The sequence below is a fragment of the Branchiostoma belcheri genome, unplaced genomic scaffold (genome assembly GCF_001625305.1).
Source record: "Branchiostoma belcheri isolate BF01 breed outbred unplaced genomic scaffold, Haploidv18h27 scaffold12, whole genome shotgun sequence".
Lineage (NCBI taxonomy): Eukaryota > Metazoa > Chordata > Leptocardii > Amphioxiformes > Branchiostomatidae > Branchiostoma > Branchiostoma belcheri.
In genome coordinates, this window is record NW_017802602.1 from 2,550,859 (window position 1) to 2,566,224 (window position 15,366).

The following is a 15,366-nucleotide window of genomic DNA, read 5'->3' on the forward strand; positions in this document are numbered from 1 at the left end:
AGCGAGAGGTGGGCCTGCAGCAGGGGTGGGCCTGCAGCAGGGGGTGGGCCCGGTGTCTTTTGTGGCGAACTCTCTGGAGTAGAAATAGAGAACGGTTCTGGCGACGCGGGTACCGATGCCGAGACCTTTGACTGAAGTGGTGTAGTGCTAGGTGAAGAGATCAGAAAGTCTGAAGACGGCGGAGTGCTGGGGACCTCCCCCATGGAAAGCCGTCGCCTTGCGCCGGAGGGCGACGGAGACAGCGAGCTTGTCATGGTACAGATTGCGTGTTCCGGCAACACACTCTTACTTGTTGGAGAGCATTCGCAAGCGTCTGCATCCTCGCTGGCAATCTTTGTGAGGCTAGACCGGCGTTTGTCCACCAAGTTCATGTTGCTGTACAGAGATACAGCTGGCGATACTTTCTCGGCCATGGGAAGTGAAGTCTTACTCGCTGGGGCAACAGGACTGAGGGAAACAACAGTCTCGTGGTCAGGCGATTCCTTGATCATCTCCTCGTCATCAGTACGACTTTCGGTCCCCTTTTGGTACAGTTTGGGTCGTATCTTTGCGCCTATCTTGTGGTGGAGCTGCGCAAAGCCTGAGTCTCCCTGCAGCGTCGTAGCAGCCTTGGATTTGATGCTCTTGATTGCCTCTCCAGCCTTGTCTACCACGCCTGCCTTGATGCTCTGCATCGCTCCCCCCGCTGTCTTGACGATCTTGCTCTGCCCAGCTCTCTGGACCGCCTCTCCGGCTGTTCTGACGACCCTGCTCTGCCCAGCTCTTTGCACCGCCTCTCCTGCCTTCCTGACGATCTTGCTCTTTCCAGCCTTGTCGACCATTTGGGTATAGAGTGTTCCAAGGAATGGAAACCTGTAAAAGATTTCATTGTTTCTGTATGCTGTTTGGCTAGGGCAACGTGCACTAGTACTGTTTCAAAGGATTTATTTACATGAAGTCACGAAACTTGTGCTTTATATAGAGCACATTAAAAACGTAATCTGTAGTATTCTTGCCTTGGCCATTCTTGAAAGATGGTGTCAGAAGTGGGATTTCTCACAGAACGAACGGACACTTTAGTTAGTGAGGACAAATACGAACGAACTACGCGGCTGTCTACAACCTTATGGTGTGGTAGATCAGTCAAACGTTGTCATGTAGAACAACTCACAGCCATCTTCGATCGTAAAGGACATGCCAAGAACTATGCTCACCTCTCTTGGCAGCAGCGGATCCTAGCAGCACAGCAGACACAGATGACAACAAGAAAGGGCACCAGTAGTACCAGCAGTATAACTTCCAGTGCTAGATTGTCTGCCTCGGCCGCTGTCATAATCGGTTTGCCTTCTGTAGAAAAATATAATTTCGTTGTAGTCACATGTGCATTGTGCTAACATTTTGAATCAATAATGTAATTCCCTGTGTTATAACCACTCTAGTCACCAAGCATCGAAGTCGGAATATGTTTTCCTTTGGCAAAGAAGCATAGAGGAAGAAACAAACCATCTAAAAGCTTGTCAAGCCAAACGTTTTTTTTTTACTTCTGTCTTGTTAAGTTTAACCGTTATTTTCAGTCTCTATCACCTGAAGTTGGAAGAGGTGGCTGTACGAGTATTCCGTATGCATGTGTGACGACTGCCCTTCCTCCATGTACCACCAGGCAGGAGTAGCTACCAGTCATGCTGGAATGCAGGTCCCGCAAGTGTAGCGTGGTCACGTATTTGTTGTTAGGTTCCTACAACGTGCAGAAACAATTTTCACTAAGAGTTTCGTAAAGATCAAAAACAGCATGCTAGTTTGAAGGTTCCAAACGATGCAAAAATAGTACGTTTTTTTAGGTTCGTAGAGATGCAAAGCAGATTTTTCTTATATAGGTTGCTAAAGATGCAAAAACTACAAAGCAGTAAGTTTTAGCTAACATAATCAGGAATACATATTGTACTGTGATAATAACGTTTGAAATGTATACTAATTCTTGACATTTTCAAGAAAATAGTCAACACATATAACATATTTTCCTATATCTTAAAGGACAAATCCAATACTTTCAGTTTTGGGGCCTTTCCACCCAAAATCCTATTTGTAAATGGTGATTTATTGGTTTCTGCCAACCCCGCACATATTTGCGGTTATATCTGACCCGCTCGATGTTCCCCGGCTAGAGCCCGATTGTCCGCTAGGCGGCGCAGCGACTGTAGATTTGACGTCACCGTTTCCATTCTGCTACTAGCGAAAACAATCATGGCGGGCGCATCTGGACTGCATCGGCTGTGAAACCCTTCCGTTTTGAGCCACAGACAGACAGTAGTGGTGACTCTGACCCCGATCCAGGCGATGAGAACGTTTGGGAAGGAGGTGACGTGGAGACAGAGCGTTGGAGGTTGGACGATCGATGTAAATAAATTTGTCAAAGGGTTGAGTGAATTGCAACGTAAACAAACCGCGGTACCGACCTGTTAGAGACCGGCTCCTGCACGCCCTGCTGGATCAGATCCCAACGAAAAATCAGCAAAGTTCGGAGGTTTGCCGGGTGGAGAATCACATCGAAGTCAGGGTGGTTTCTAATGCATGGGTGGTCTGGACCGACGTTCTTTTTGAACAGTGTCTGGCAGGTCGTGGCAACAAACACTCCCGTACAGAGGGCAATTCCAGGCAGTTTCCACAGCGGCACCAGTCCCGGTTCCCCAACCTCCAACGCTCTATCTCCACGTCACCTCCATCCCAAACGTTCTCATCGCCTGGATCGGGGTCAGAGTCACCACTACTGTCTGTCTGTGGCTCAAAACGGAAGGGTTTCACAGCCGATGCAGTCCAGATGCGCCCGCCATGATTGTTTTCGCTAGTAGCAGAATGGAAACGGTGACGTCAAATCTACAGTCGCTGCGCCGCCTAGCGGACAATCGGGCTCTAGCCGGGGAACATCGAGCGGGTCAGATATAACCGCAAATATGTGCGGGGTTGGCAGAAACCAATAAATCACCATTTACAAATAGGATTTTGGGTGGAAAGGCCCCAAAACTGAAAGTATTGGATTTGTCCTTTAAGGTTCAGCTCAACATGCTAGCAACAGAAAATACCATAACGCCATTGGCATTGTGTATATGTATGCTGAATTGAAGGCTACTACAAGGAGAAACTTGTAAATCGAAGCTGGGTATGTTTGGTACAACTTACTCACCCCTTTAGTTATACTGACGAATTCGCCCTCATGTTGTCGTCGGTCTTCCTTCATCCATATAACATGTGCTTTTGAGAGGTTTTTCCCTCCAATTAAGCTGTAGTCACACCGTAGCTTGAGCGACGAGGCCTGAGTAGCCACTATCTCCTTGTAGTGGGCTGGAATATGCGGTGGAAGTGTTAGAAACTAGCCTGGTTACAAAACCTATTATAGCTCCCGAGTCCTACAGCCTCTCTTTTTGCGGAGAGTCTGTAGGACTCGGGAGCTATACTAGGTTTTTGGTAACCAGGCAAGTTAGAAATGCTATCGTGTTTTTTTACAAAAACGACTTGTAAATTATTGGACTCTGCATCGCTGTTAAGACTCACTGTATAGGCATCATAACATGCGAAAGACATACATTCTCTTTACTTTTCCAGGCATATTATTGAGTTTTCATAGATGTTACCTGCTTTCGTCGTAGTGGCCGAATTAAGCAGCTGCCCTCGTTTTTGAAGAGCCATGTCAGCCATTTTGAATTCCTGGCCGTAGACCTTAACGCTATAAATAGCACCCTTGAACCCCCTCTTCTCTGGAACATGCTGATACTTGGTCAGATCCTTCCATAACGCCTCTGTTACGCCCCCTATCATGAGCGAGGGGTCCGGTTGGTACTGCATCCCTTCGCAGGACAACTGGGTTGCCGGTCCGCTGTTGATCCTCATCTCCGCGTCCCCTGGTTTTGTGATCGTCAGTTGGAGATGCACCCAGCTCTTTAGCTGAAATTTACCACAGGTGCATCAATTTAGAGCAAAACTACACATGCAGCCAAAATAAAGTATACACACCTTAAGCTAAAGGTAAATGAATATGTCTTATAGATTTGTTAGACAACGTAAAAAAAATATACCCTTTTTCAAATACCGTCACCATATCAAAATGTACCAAAGCGAGCCGTTGGTGTCAGATCCACCTCAGAGGACACGCTATTTAATCATACATTCCTGTTTTGTTTTGTTTTGCCAGGGTGACCCTAACCTGGGTGCCATCTGATTTGTTACGACAACCCCGAAAAATTCGACACAGTATAAGAAATTTATTTACAGTGAGGTCCAGTCTGAACCTTTGTACATCAATGGTCATAGGCACTAGCTTGTAACTTGTAACTTACTTTCAGTTCTTCACTAGAAGTTTGTACATCCGCCCCGTCTAAGCCCAGCTTCAGCACGACACGGTTATTACTGAGGAGGAGTATGATGTAGGTGCTCCGCTCAGTCCCTTTGTTGAAAAGCAGCAAGCCTTCCCCCTCCGATGGCATCAGAACCATGGAGATGGTAAAGGAACCTTGCGCAGCCTTCGGGGTTGTGACTGGAATCTCTGCATACTCCTCACCGGAAAACAACAACGAAGCAGCGGCTAGATCTGCAAAGAATTTTTTTAAAAATTACCTAAGAGCTCCTAGATGCAATAGAGAAATTTTAGACGGTTGGGGTAGCCCTATCAAAGTATCTCAAGTTGTTTTGTTTTCATAAGTTTCTTCCACACCTGTTTTTTCGTCAGCTGAGTTGTGCCCCTCGACGGGAATTCTGTCCCCCTTCCAGGCGTACTCCTTCAGGCTGAACTGTTGGTAGTTCAGCCACAGGTCACAAACCTTCCCTTGCAAGCCTGACAAAGAAAAATAACCACAATCTTCTGGCATTCTGGTTATGGGGCAACATGTAATAATTTATTGGGTGCTTTCAGTATGGACATTGTGTATATTTTGATTACTTTGTATATGTCTTTGTATATACCTCATTTAGATGTCCATGTATTGTCTCTAAATTTTTTTATGTGACAAATGGTACTCAATTCAGGGGGAAGTAGTTATGCTCCCCTGCTGATGTACATTTGAAATAGTGCAATAAAGAAATTGAATTCTCAATTCATTAGTGTGTGTGCACAATTATTTTCACTTGTATGAAAGATAACAGAATGATAACATGTGACTCGTGAATGCAAAAAAAGACTCTAGATTCCTTATAAATTGAAAATGTTGTATTAACTAGAAATACCAGTTTTGAAGAAGGAATCCGTCGAGTATGCAAGAGCACCGCCAAGGAAAAGCTGTCCTCCAAAGCTGGCTCCTGGATGTTCAACACTGAACAATTTTTCTCGAATCTCTCCATCATTTACTCGCAGTGACGCCCTCTCTCCGGCTATGGTGGCAACGACGTCATTCCAAGCATCAATCTGACAGAAAAAAAAGTGGTGTGAAGTTGGCATGTTAGTAGCACGTCGGCAGAAACTCAGATTTTTCACGTTTTTTGCTGGATTTTTGGTCAACGTTGCATCAGAATTTAGTCAGTTGCAGATGATATCTTTTCCAACACAATATTTGGAAACTACAGTGTTAACCTCATATGCGCGAATATGACCTTATATGAGACATTCTACCGAAGTGCTATGCACAATACAATACGGGTGTCGCGCAGGCGCAGTAAGTTCTGCCGACGACGTCATTGTGATTGGATTGATTTTGGTCACGTGAACAATTCCTGCTCTCTAATTGGCCGAATCGCTAATTTTTATCGACAGCCATGGGTGCTTTATTTACCTTTGGTTCGTCACCGAGTAATTCCACTTCGTCTTCGCCAAAAACCACCTTAAAGACAATGAGCCCCTCCTTCAACCCAAGCTCTATCATCACATCGTCTTCTTCACGCCCGTTTTCTGACGAGGTCCACAGCAGGAGGCCGTCTCCGGTGTACGGAAAGAAACGGACGAAGGCCCGCCAGACGTGGGCCGGGTGAGTCGGTGCTGGGTACATCAGGTAGGAATCTTTGCTGAAGATTCGCGTGGTCCCGTCAGTTTCTGTACAGGAGGCAGGCGACATTTAAATAAGCGTTTGTCAATAAGCCATTTCACAGTGTCGAGTGCGCATGCGCTAGTCGTGATGCATTTATAATGCTTAGGTCAAAGTTTAAGCCCCAGACAGACAACTACACATGCGCGTCTGGAACTGTGAAATATTTTAAAGACGTGTTACGATAACGTACTATGAAAGTAAACGTACAGTTTGAAATATATAACGTACATACTCAACAGTCGTGGTTTGACGTGACACACACACACACACACGCACACACACACACAAACACACACACACACACACAAACATACACACACAAATGTAACGTTACACATTCTGAACAGCCATGGTTTGAATTTTACCTATGCAGGGCGGTATTGAGCAGTGTTCCACCTCTGTCCCCTGTCCCTCGCACTCTTTCCCGTCTCCAGACGGGGCCGGGTCGGTACAGGTCCGGTCCCGGGACCTCACTCCCTCCCCGCACGTGGCCGTACAACCCGACCAAGACGACCAGCCCGCCCAGTTACCGTTTTCTGGGAATGAAGAATGTGGTATGGAATAGTCCATGGAAACATTGCGCAACGACAATGCATTTGGATGTTATGATAAGCAACTCAATTAATTAATAGCGCAAACGGGAATCATTTTTGTGTGGTGCGAGAAATACGTTGCTTCATTTGAAATCCATCCTGTCGAAACAGAAAAAAAATTAAAATGTCTTTCAAGTATAAGGAAGTCAACAAACATGTAGACGCGTAGCTAAGGAAGATTCAGTTCAAAGTGATGGGATTGCATTTTTTAAAATGCTACAATTGTAATGGTATACAGTAACTTATAAAGGGCTTTCAAAATTTGCCATCTTCGTTCAGCTGACAATTTAGGGAAGAGTGAAGTCACCTGCACATTCGGCAACCTGACATTCCATGACTTCCACCCTTCTGCCGATGCAGTTCGGCTTCGCGTCGGCCTCCTGTGTGGCCCCAGGTTTGTTCATGCAGCCCCTCTTCCTCTGCCGGTACCCCATGTCGCAGGTGCGGTCACACGGTTGCCATGACTCCCACGACTGCCACTGCCACTTGTGGTCTACACCTGGTATCATGTGTACGAGGTTTCAGTAATCTACAAGCAATTCCTAGGGTGGCACAAGACGGTATCAAATCGGACAGGTAGTATCCAGTCGCCAGAGAGGGTCCAATACGCCTTGGGTGGCGACTGGACACTGCCTGGCCAATTTGATACTGTCTTTTGCCACCCTAGGAATTGCTTGGAGATTAAGTATCGTTCCATGTTACTCATTGTCACAAAGTCGTCTTTTAGTTCTGGGTACGGAAGTATTGCTTTGGGTACGTGACACTGGTTGTATCTGTGGGTTTGCGTGTATGCTTGCGAGTAGTTGGGCAGAAAGGCAGGAGGTCAAAAGGCTAGACACAGGAAATGGGGTGAACATGAAGGTCCTAGAAATAAATTGGTGATGAAGATGGTACATTGACAAACGATAGCTTTGATAACTCAACTGTCATCAACACAGTTCTTCTGTTTTACAAAACAGTCTGTGAATAAAAACCATTTTACTAACAGATGCCCAAACCTACCGCTGTTGGGGCACTCGCTCTTCTGGCACGCCTTCTCCTCCCGATCCGGACCTTCGCACATCTGTCCACCGTGCCGGGGCGCAGGGTTGGCACACACCCTGTTACGGGACGTCGTGCCCTCCCCACATGTCAGGGAACATTCCGTCCAGTCGGACCAATCACTAAAGCCACCATGAACTGAGAGAAATATGTCATAGTTTGTATGGTTAGAGAAAAAAATTAAGCAAACACTAACTGAAAATTTGGAAAAGGCCAACCCTTTTTAACTACAGAAACTGATTAATATATAAAACTTCCGGCTGACTTGTGAGTTGATTGTATCTTTGTACGTCGGTTTTACGGAGGTTGGGAGGGGGTTTTGCAAGAAGTTCTTGCCTAAAGCAGACCCAGCATGCCCTTGAGTGGGTGGTGTGTGGCGGAATTCAGGAAGAGGTGTTGTACTTAACTGAATTACATGATGCAGCCCCCCCCCAATTCATTACAGGCGTGGATTGCATTGTGGTAATCCTAGAATAAGAGTGAGTGGGTGAGTGAGTGAGTGAGTGAGTGAGTGAGTGAGTGGGTGAGTGAGTGAGTGAGTGTGTGTGTGCATGTGTGTGTGTGTGAGTGTGTGTGTGTGTGTGTGTGTGTGTGTGTGTGTGTGTGTGTGTGTGTGTGTGTGTGTGTGTGTGAGGGAGGGAATGCGTGAGTTAGAGTCTATGATAAGTGTTTTCACACTCAGACACAACGCTTCTTTGCTAACCTGGACATGGCTGTATGTTGCAGAGCTGGACATCACGAATGTCTCCTCTGCACCTCCGCTCTTTCCAGAGACAGTTCCGCTGTCTTCTCCTGATCCCCTTTTCACAGCTCCGCGTGCAAGACGTCCATTGTCCCCAGTCTGTCAGGTAAGCCAAGTCCCGACTGTACTCTCCGGCTATCTGTAGAAAACTTGGGAAAACCAACATCCCTTCCGACGTGGTTTTGGAGTCTTTGTCGGTCAGTTCTGCGATCACCTTTCCTTCTACTTCCGGAGCGGCGGTATCTCCGTGTGATGTGTGTTGGTAGTCGTAATCTCCGTATGCCTCACTGTGAACGTAGTCTTCATCTCTAGGCACAGAACTTGGTCCTTGAACGACGTTGTTCGCCATAGATTGCTGTCCATCAGCATAGTGCTCATCCATAGATTGCTGTCCATGAACATATTGTTCATCCATAGATTGTTGTCCATGAACATACTGCTCATCCATAGATTGTTGTCCATGAACATAGTTCCCATCCATAGATTGCTGTCCATGAACATAGTTCCCATCCATAGATTGCTGTCCATGAACAAAGTTCCCATCCATAGATTGCTGTCCATGAACATAGTTCCCATCCATAGATTGCTGTCCATCCACATAGTGCTCATCCATAGATTGCTGTCCATGAACATATTGTTCATCCATGGAGTGCTGTCCCTCAACTACATTGTCAGCCACAGATTGCTGTCCTTGAACGAAGTTCCCATCCATAGATTGCTGTCCCTCAACTTCATTGTTAGCCATAGATTGGTGACCTTCAGCCATAGATTGGTGACCTTCAGCCATAGATTGCTGTCCCTGAACTATGTTTTCATCCATATATTGCTGGTCATGATAATCATCTATATATTGTTCTTTATCCATGAGATCTTGCACCTCATTCGTCGCTCTTTTGTGCCGTGTATGGGCACCTAAAAACGCAAAGTTCAACATCGGTTAGCTTGATGAATGGTAAAAACAGAATGATACTTGTAAACCTCTCTGAAGTGTGTCGACGTCAACACTGGGTCACATTAATTAACCGCGACGGGGGCCGTTCTTGTTTACAAGACACCTTTGACCCGGTGTTGACGTCACAATTCATGAAAGCCACGTGACAAGTCTCACTGGGTCAGTCTACTGAGGAAGACCAGAGTGACTGGTCGAAAGCTCTAGGTGAGACCATTTCCCTTTTGTGTTGTAACCAAAGTTTCACCTTTAAGTAAACAGACTCACCTTCCTCTTCACACGGCACGTTCACAGCCCTCACCAGGAGTCGCGGCCCTGGGCAATCCTTCCCGTGAGCCTGTGGGGCTGGGTGGTTACACGTTCGGAGCCGTCCTTGCTTCCCCTCCCCGCAGTCACTCGTGGACACTGACCACTCGCTCCAGCCACTCCAGCCGCCATCAACTATACGATTATTATGTTTACAGAAGGAAAACATTTTGTTTTTACTCAGTTTCTTCCTCCTCTTCTGCTCCAAACACTAACCTTTGACCTGGCCAATGACATGATTTGTTGACGTCTGTCACCATGGTGACTGGTATTGGGTTACATAATGTTGTAATTTCATGGTCTGCTCTGCTCCTGTCACCATATACAAGTAGTACATGTATGTGAATGTGTTTGAGTAAGAATTAACAGAGCAGACCATGTCCGAAGGTAAACATTATGCATTTGCTTTGCAAATGTTACTTTTCTAGTTAAGAAAAATGCTTTAAGTGACTTGGGCTGTGGTGGTGGAGACTGATTTCTCTCCTTCATATTCATTTATGTGGTGACCAGCCCATCCAAATCTGTCCTGCTACAAAATGTAACCCAAGGCCACAGGGTGTCTGCCACAGCACCAGTTACCATGGTGACAGACGTCTGGTCAAGGTCATTGGCTTTAGTTGTAAGAAGAAGTAATAGGAAACTGCGAAGAAACCATAATGGGTACATGTGAAGCCATCGGTTAAACTGTATGAGTGCTCAGACCAATAAATTTGCATAATTTCGGATTTATGAGATTGTGATTACATAAATCTTTTATTACAACATTTAATGACAAAAAGGGCAGGATGACGGCACACTCAAGCTAAAGCTTATGTTCATGTCGCCATCTAACATTACAAAAGCACAAAAACAGATACAGACATGCAAAGCTTAATAATAACAAAATAGAATGAGTTACAATTAAGGATTAATAACTCGCCCCGAGGTGAATATGGTGTGATAAAGCCTTGTCAGTTGCTATAACCACCGAATAAAGCCATTGAGTGAGCGCAGCGAACGAGGTAAAGGTTATAGTCATGTAGTGACGTTACAGAATGATACCTCTCATTTGGTGACCTACCCTGACATGGCGGCAGACTACACAGTTCTTCAGCAGTCGCCACTACGTCGCCTTTCGCTTGGTCCTGCGGACAGCCCTCGACGGCCTTAGGACAGGTCATCTCACGCTGTCTGGTACCGATGCTGCAGTAAGGCTCTCCCTGACACTGGCCCCAGGGCGACCATGTATACATCCACTCCTTCGCGTCATCTGAACAGACGGAGCAAGAAACTTCATATTTTCGGCAAGCGTTTTGGGTTCATCTTAATTGTTTTGAGTTCATCTTTAATGTTAATTGGAACTGTGTGTGGATGTGGGGGGTGTATGGTGGATATTACACGTCTTCCTGAAATTCCTCACACATATAAGAAACATCTGACCGTTTCCAAAATCATATCCTGTTGCTTGAGTAACTGGCGTATCTTATTACCTGGATGTCTAACCTTCATCGACATGAGAAATAATACCTCTGTTTTTCATGGAGGTCCTTATAGTCTAAATGAAATGTTCCTTCAGAAGTCATGAAATGTACACTTCGTGAGAGATTTTCTGTCAGTTCAATTTAAGGTACAAAAAGTCTGACAAAATTTCACACCCAAAATGTTATGCCACGTCTGGTGTTCCTTACTGTGGTACCTTTACAACTTGTTTTTCGCATTTCTAAAGAGAAAAGTTGGGGGGAAAACAGTATACCCACCATTACAGATGACGTTCATATCCGGATTCTTGCGAAAATCTCCCTCTACAAATTCGTTCATGACCGTAATATTGGCTGGATGCTGTCCAATTGGCCCCTGTCCGATGAAGAAACACTTCATTTCACCAACTTTGAAGCCGAAGCACCACAGTCCCTTGTCCTCGTCGCCATGTAAGACAGAGAAAAGGTAGCATGGGCCTTTACAGATGGTGTTCGGTTTGCTGGCGAACACAGGCAGACCGTTGGATTCCCCGTCTATCATGCTGTACACCGTCATGGTGGGGAGGAGAGCCTCGTTTACTGGAGTCCCTTCCAGAAGTACAGCGGCGCAAACTAGGAAGAACAAATCAAACAAGAAATTAGAGATTTTAGACTTCCGATGTTGAGCCACATCATTGATCTGTAACTAACGTGAGAGGTCAGGTGTTTAGGGCTAGGACTGGGTTAGGGTTGATATTAGAGTTACATAATGTCTCAATGCATTGTGAAACAACACAGGCGACAAGTAGCAAAATATTGGACTGTAAATAGTGTATTTAAGGAATTGTGTTGTCTTTGCTCCATACTGTTAACTTGTAGAACAAAACTGTAATGTTTTGTACGTTTCTTTTCAATTGTAATTCATGTATGTATATATATGTTTCAATGTGCAGACCACAGGAAGAATAGCCTCTTATGAGGCTATTTGTGGATCTAAATAAAACTCAAACTCAATCTTACTTCCGGAAGAACACTCGTCGTTCCTTGTGCACTGTTTGAACTCTACGGGCTTGCCCGGGCACCGCCAGCCGCCGTTCTGTGGCGCCGGGTCGGTGCAGTTCCGCTGCCGGACGGTAGAGCCCTGCCCGCACTTCACGGAACAGGCGCTCCACGGTCCCCACTCAGACCACTGTCCGTCGACTAGGGAACAGAGAAACACGAACTGATGGTGTAAACTGGTCAGGGATTATCTAAGCCATATAAACAGATCTAGGCATTTTCTGAAAGAGGCCTGGCATTGCGTAATACAAAAAGATTCAAGCAATATTGGATGAGTTAGATGTTTCAGACGCAGATACAGAGATAGCACCCACTATCTGTCTTTTATTTGTGACTGAGAAACGGCCGGAAAAAAACTTAAAACCAAGCTTAAGTGCAGAATAACGTAAATGTAGATACAGTATATCATCAACTCCCGGTGACAGCGTATACTGTGGACATGTGGTAATTTGCAAATTGTGATGATTTGTATTAAGCGGTATGGTGATTTATTAAATAGAGAAATATACGTTGTGTAGTGATTTACATAATGTAGTGATTTATATAGTTTGGATATTTACATAACACAATGATTTACATCATGTGTTAATTTAAATAATGTGATGATTCACATCTATAATATGGTGATTTACATAGTTTAGCAATTTACTTAATGTTTTCTGAATGAAAAACGCACCTCTGCATGATCTGGAATACTTATAGCAGGACAGATCCGACCAGTAGGAATTCTGTTGAGTAAAAATTCAAACAAACAATTGTTTACCAATGCTTTCACAGTAAAATTTTATTTGGCTCTGTGGCATTCAAAACAACAGAACGTTCAATATCGGAAAGCTTTTACAGCAAATACACCTTCAGTACCATGGACAGATACATGCACAAAAGCCTGGATGGTCGTCTTTTAGCTTAAAGCTGCATTTTGTGACATTTCGGTGAAACACAAATGCAATAACTTTAACTGAAAAAATATTTGAAATTTACTTCCACTTTTCAACATATTTGCGTCATTATCTTAGATTTCTGACTTGTATTGTTGACACTCATTTTGTGACACCACCACGAAATAAGAGACTGAAAGACTAAGGCTCAAAAGGCTCGAATCTAGCCTACATATCCTTCAAAATTTCACGAATCATATCAGTTTGGTATGAGTATCTGTATCTGTATAGCCGGTATAACCGCCTTTCGGCGTAACATACCAGCTTCTGTATCTGTATAGCCGGTATAACCGCCTTTCGGCGTAACACACCAGCTTCGCAGGCACGCGGCGCGGCGGCAACTGGCTACATCACACCGATCGACTTGTTACACCTAACCCTTGAACTTCTAACTCTAGACATAGTTTAGAGTACTCACGATTTCGTGTTTGTTCGGAAGTAAGTGCGTCACTTGTTGGTAACTGCACTTGGCGAAGATGCAGAGTTGTTCAAGCTTCGAATGAACAGCATGCACTTCGTTCAGACGGTCTTTGGCAGCTTGTACCGAGGAGGCGTGGTGGTGGTGGTGGGCGTGGCCTGTGGTTGATTGACATGGTTTAATGTCATAATTTAGCAATTTACGTAACAAAAAACGTTGACAGGTTTTAATGTCATATGACGTTCAACCATATGTTGGAACGTAAGATTACGTCAGATGTTGTGCACTAAGTATGGCCTGCACAGAAATAATTTCGCATATACAATACCATACATTTGATTTTGTATCACAAGACATACCATAGGAAAACACGAGCCTGTCTCATAGCCTTTTTAGGACGTAGTTAGGCAATGGTCTCTGTGTCGAGGAAGGCAGAAGCCATCCCTCTTCTTCCACTGCCTTTTACCTCCCCAGCCGAAGTCATGTACCAATTTTACACCTGGGTGGAGTGAGGAAAGTCGTAGTGTCTTTCCCATGGACATAACGTCTAGCCAAAAGTGCCGGGGATAGAACCCATGACCTCTCGATCTCCTGTACGTCCGCTATCCCAGCCAATCGGCTATAAGTGTTCTTGCATCACTTCGTAAAATGGGTGACCACAAAATGCTTCTTTCTGTCCGTTTCGCACTTTCTGTACATCATGCCAAAAATCATCTATCTGACCAACCTTTCTGTAACTGGCTTAGCTATCTTCCTCCTTTTGTATCACAGTCCAAGATGTGTTATAAGGATCGGCCTTACCCTTTTCTGGACACGGTCTGTCCTCGCAGCGCAGTGTGTCGATGGCCAGGCCGTCACACGGATAGCCGCCGTTCTGGGGGAGCGGGTTGGAACACGTCCTCCTGCGGTGTTGGAGGCCCGGGCCGCAGGTCAGACTGCAGATGTCCCATTCGCTCCACTGCGTCCAGCCACCGTCAACTGTGAGGAGATGACGTTAAGCGTTGAAATGTGTGTTTGTGTGTGTGTGTGTGCCTCTGTGTGTGTGTGTGTGTGTATGTGTGTGTGTGTGTGTATGTGCCTGTGTGTGTGTGTGTGTGTGTGTGTGTGTGTGTGTAATTCAGTGGTAAAAGACACTGTCTCTGGACAAAGAAGTTGCGAGTTCGCGAATCACAGCTGTTGTCGCTACTAGAAAGGGACGTTTCACATACACTCAACACTACAGAAATTGACTGGATTGGTACATGTGTTCAAACATTATATCAGTAACGTTAGAACACTTCCAGTGTCTGTGGGTCAGACATTCGACCAGACAAACGTACAGTTCAGATACTTCACAGAACCTTCACCAGAAATCCCTAATTACAACATTATCCTTTTACCTGGGCAATCCGAAGGTTGCTTCTTCACTGTACAGCGATATGTTGCCCAGAAGCGGTCCTGGAAAAGAAATTTAAAGCAGAGCCGTATGGAATATATATTATATTAATGAAACATTACATTACATAACGCTACGCAGGTCGCTTACGTGTCGTTCCTGACCTGTTGTTACAATATAATAAGGCGGACATGGCGAACAACACTTACACCAAGGCTATGTGAGTAAAACATCCGATAGACTGTGAAAAAAAACACAATGAACGTAGCGGTCTAATTGTCGGACTTACATGATTTGCCCTCTTGATGGCGTCTGACATCCACATGTCGCTGTTGTGTTTTGACAGCTCATGGTCTTCACAGAAATGTTTGATGCAGTCTGAGAAAAACTTCTGCCTGGCTTCGTCCTTGAGATACAGAAGCATCCGAGCCATTTCCTTGTTAGACTCGATGTCAATGACACTTCTAGTGTCCCTGGGAAGATCTGGTAAAAGAAATAGGATGCGTGGCGTTATAATTGTTTTGT

At 45.1% G+C, this 15,366-nt stretch overlaps 1 protein-coding gene across 1 annotated transcript in view; it reads right to left on the bottom strand.

Moving 5' to 3' along the window:
- The window catches only part of LOC109462667, a 23,308-nt gene that overhangs the window by 3,658 nt on the left and 4,284 nt on the right, over positions 1-15,366 (bottom strand). The window contains exons 3-22 of the mRNA XM_019759227.1: positions 15,131-15,324; positions 14,846-14,903; positions 14,268-14,444; positions 12,072-12,251; positions 11,352-11,684; positions 10,676-10,864; positions 9,577-9,750; positions 8,322-9,272; positions 7,580-7,756; positions 6,885-7,076; positions 6,350-6,520; positions 5,733-5,989; positions 5,191-5,368; positions 4,682-4,801; positions 4,308-4,558; positions 3,606-3,915; positions 3,158-3,315; positions 1,564-1,714; positions 1,194-1,326; positions 15-852 (exon numbers count right to left, since the gene is read on the bottom strand). Of these exons, the coding sequence (XP_019614786.1) occupies positions 15-852; positions 1,194-1,326; positions 1,564-1,714; positions 3,158-3,315; positions 3,606-3,915; positions 4,308-4,558; positions 4,682-4,801; positions 5,191-5,368; positions 5,733-5,989; positions 6,350-6,520; positions 6,885-7,076; positions 7,580-7,756; positions 8,322-9,272; positions 9,577-9,750; positions 10,676-10,864; positions 11,352-11,684; positions 12,072-12,251; positions 14,268-14,444; positions 14,846-14,903; positions 15,131-15,324 (5,192 nt within the window). The remainder of the gene's footprint in view (positions 1-14; positions 853-1,193; positions 1,327-1,563; positions 1,715-3,157; positions 3,316-3,605; positions 3,916-4,307; positions 4,559-4,681; positions 4,802-5,190; positions 5,369-5,732; positions 5,990-6,349; positions 6,521-6,884; positions 7,077-7,579; positions 7,757-8,321; positions 9,273-9,576; positions 9,751-10,675; positions 10,865-11,351; positions 11,685-12,071; positions 12,252-14,267; positions 14,445-14,845; positions 14,904-15,130; positions 15,325-15,366) is intronic.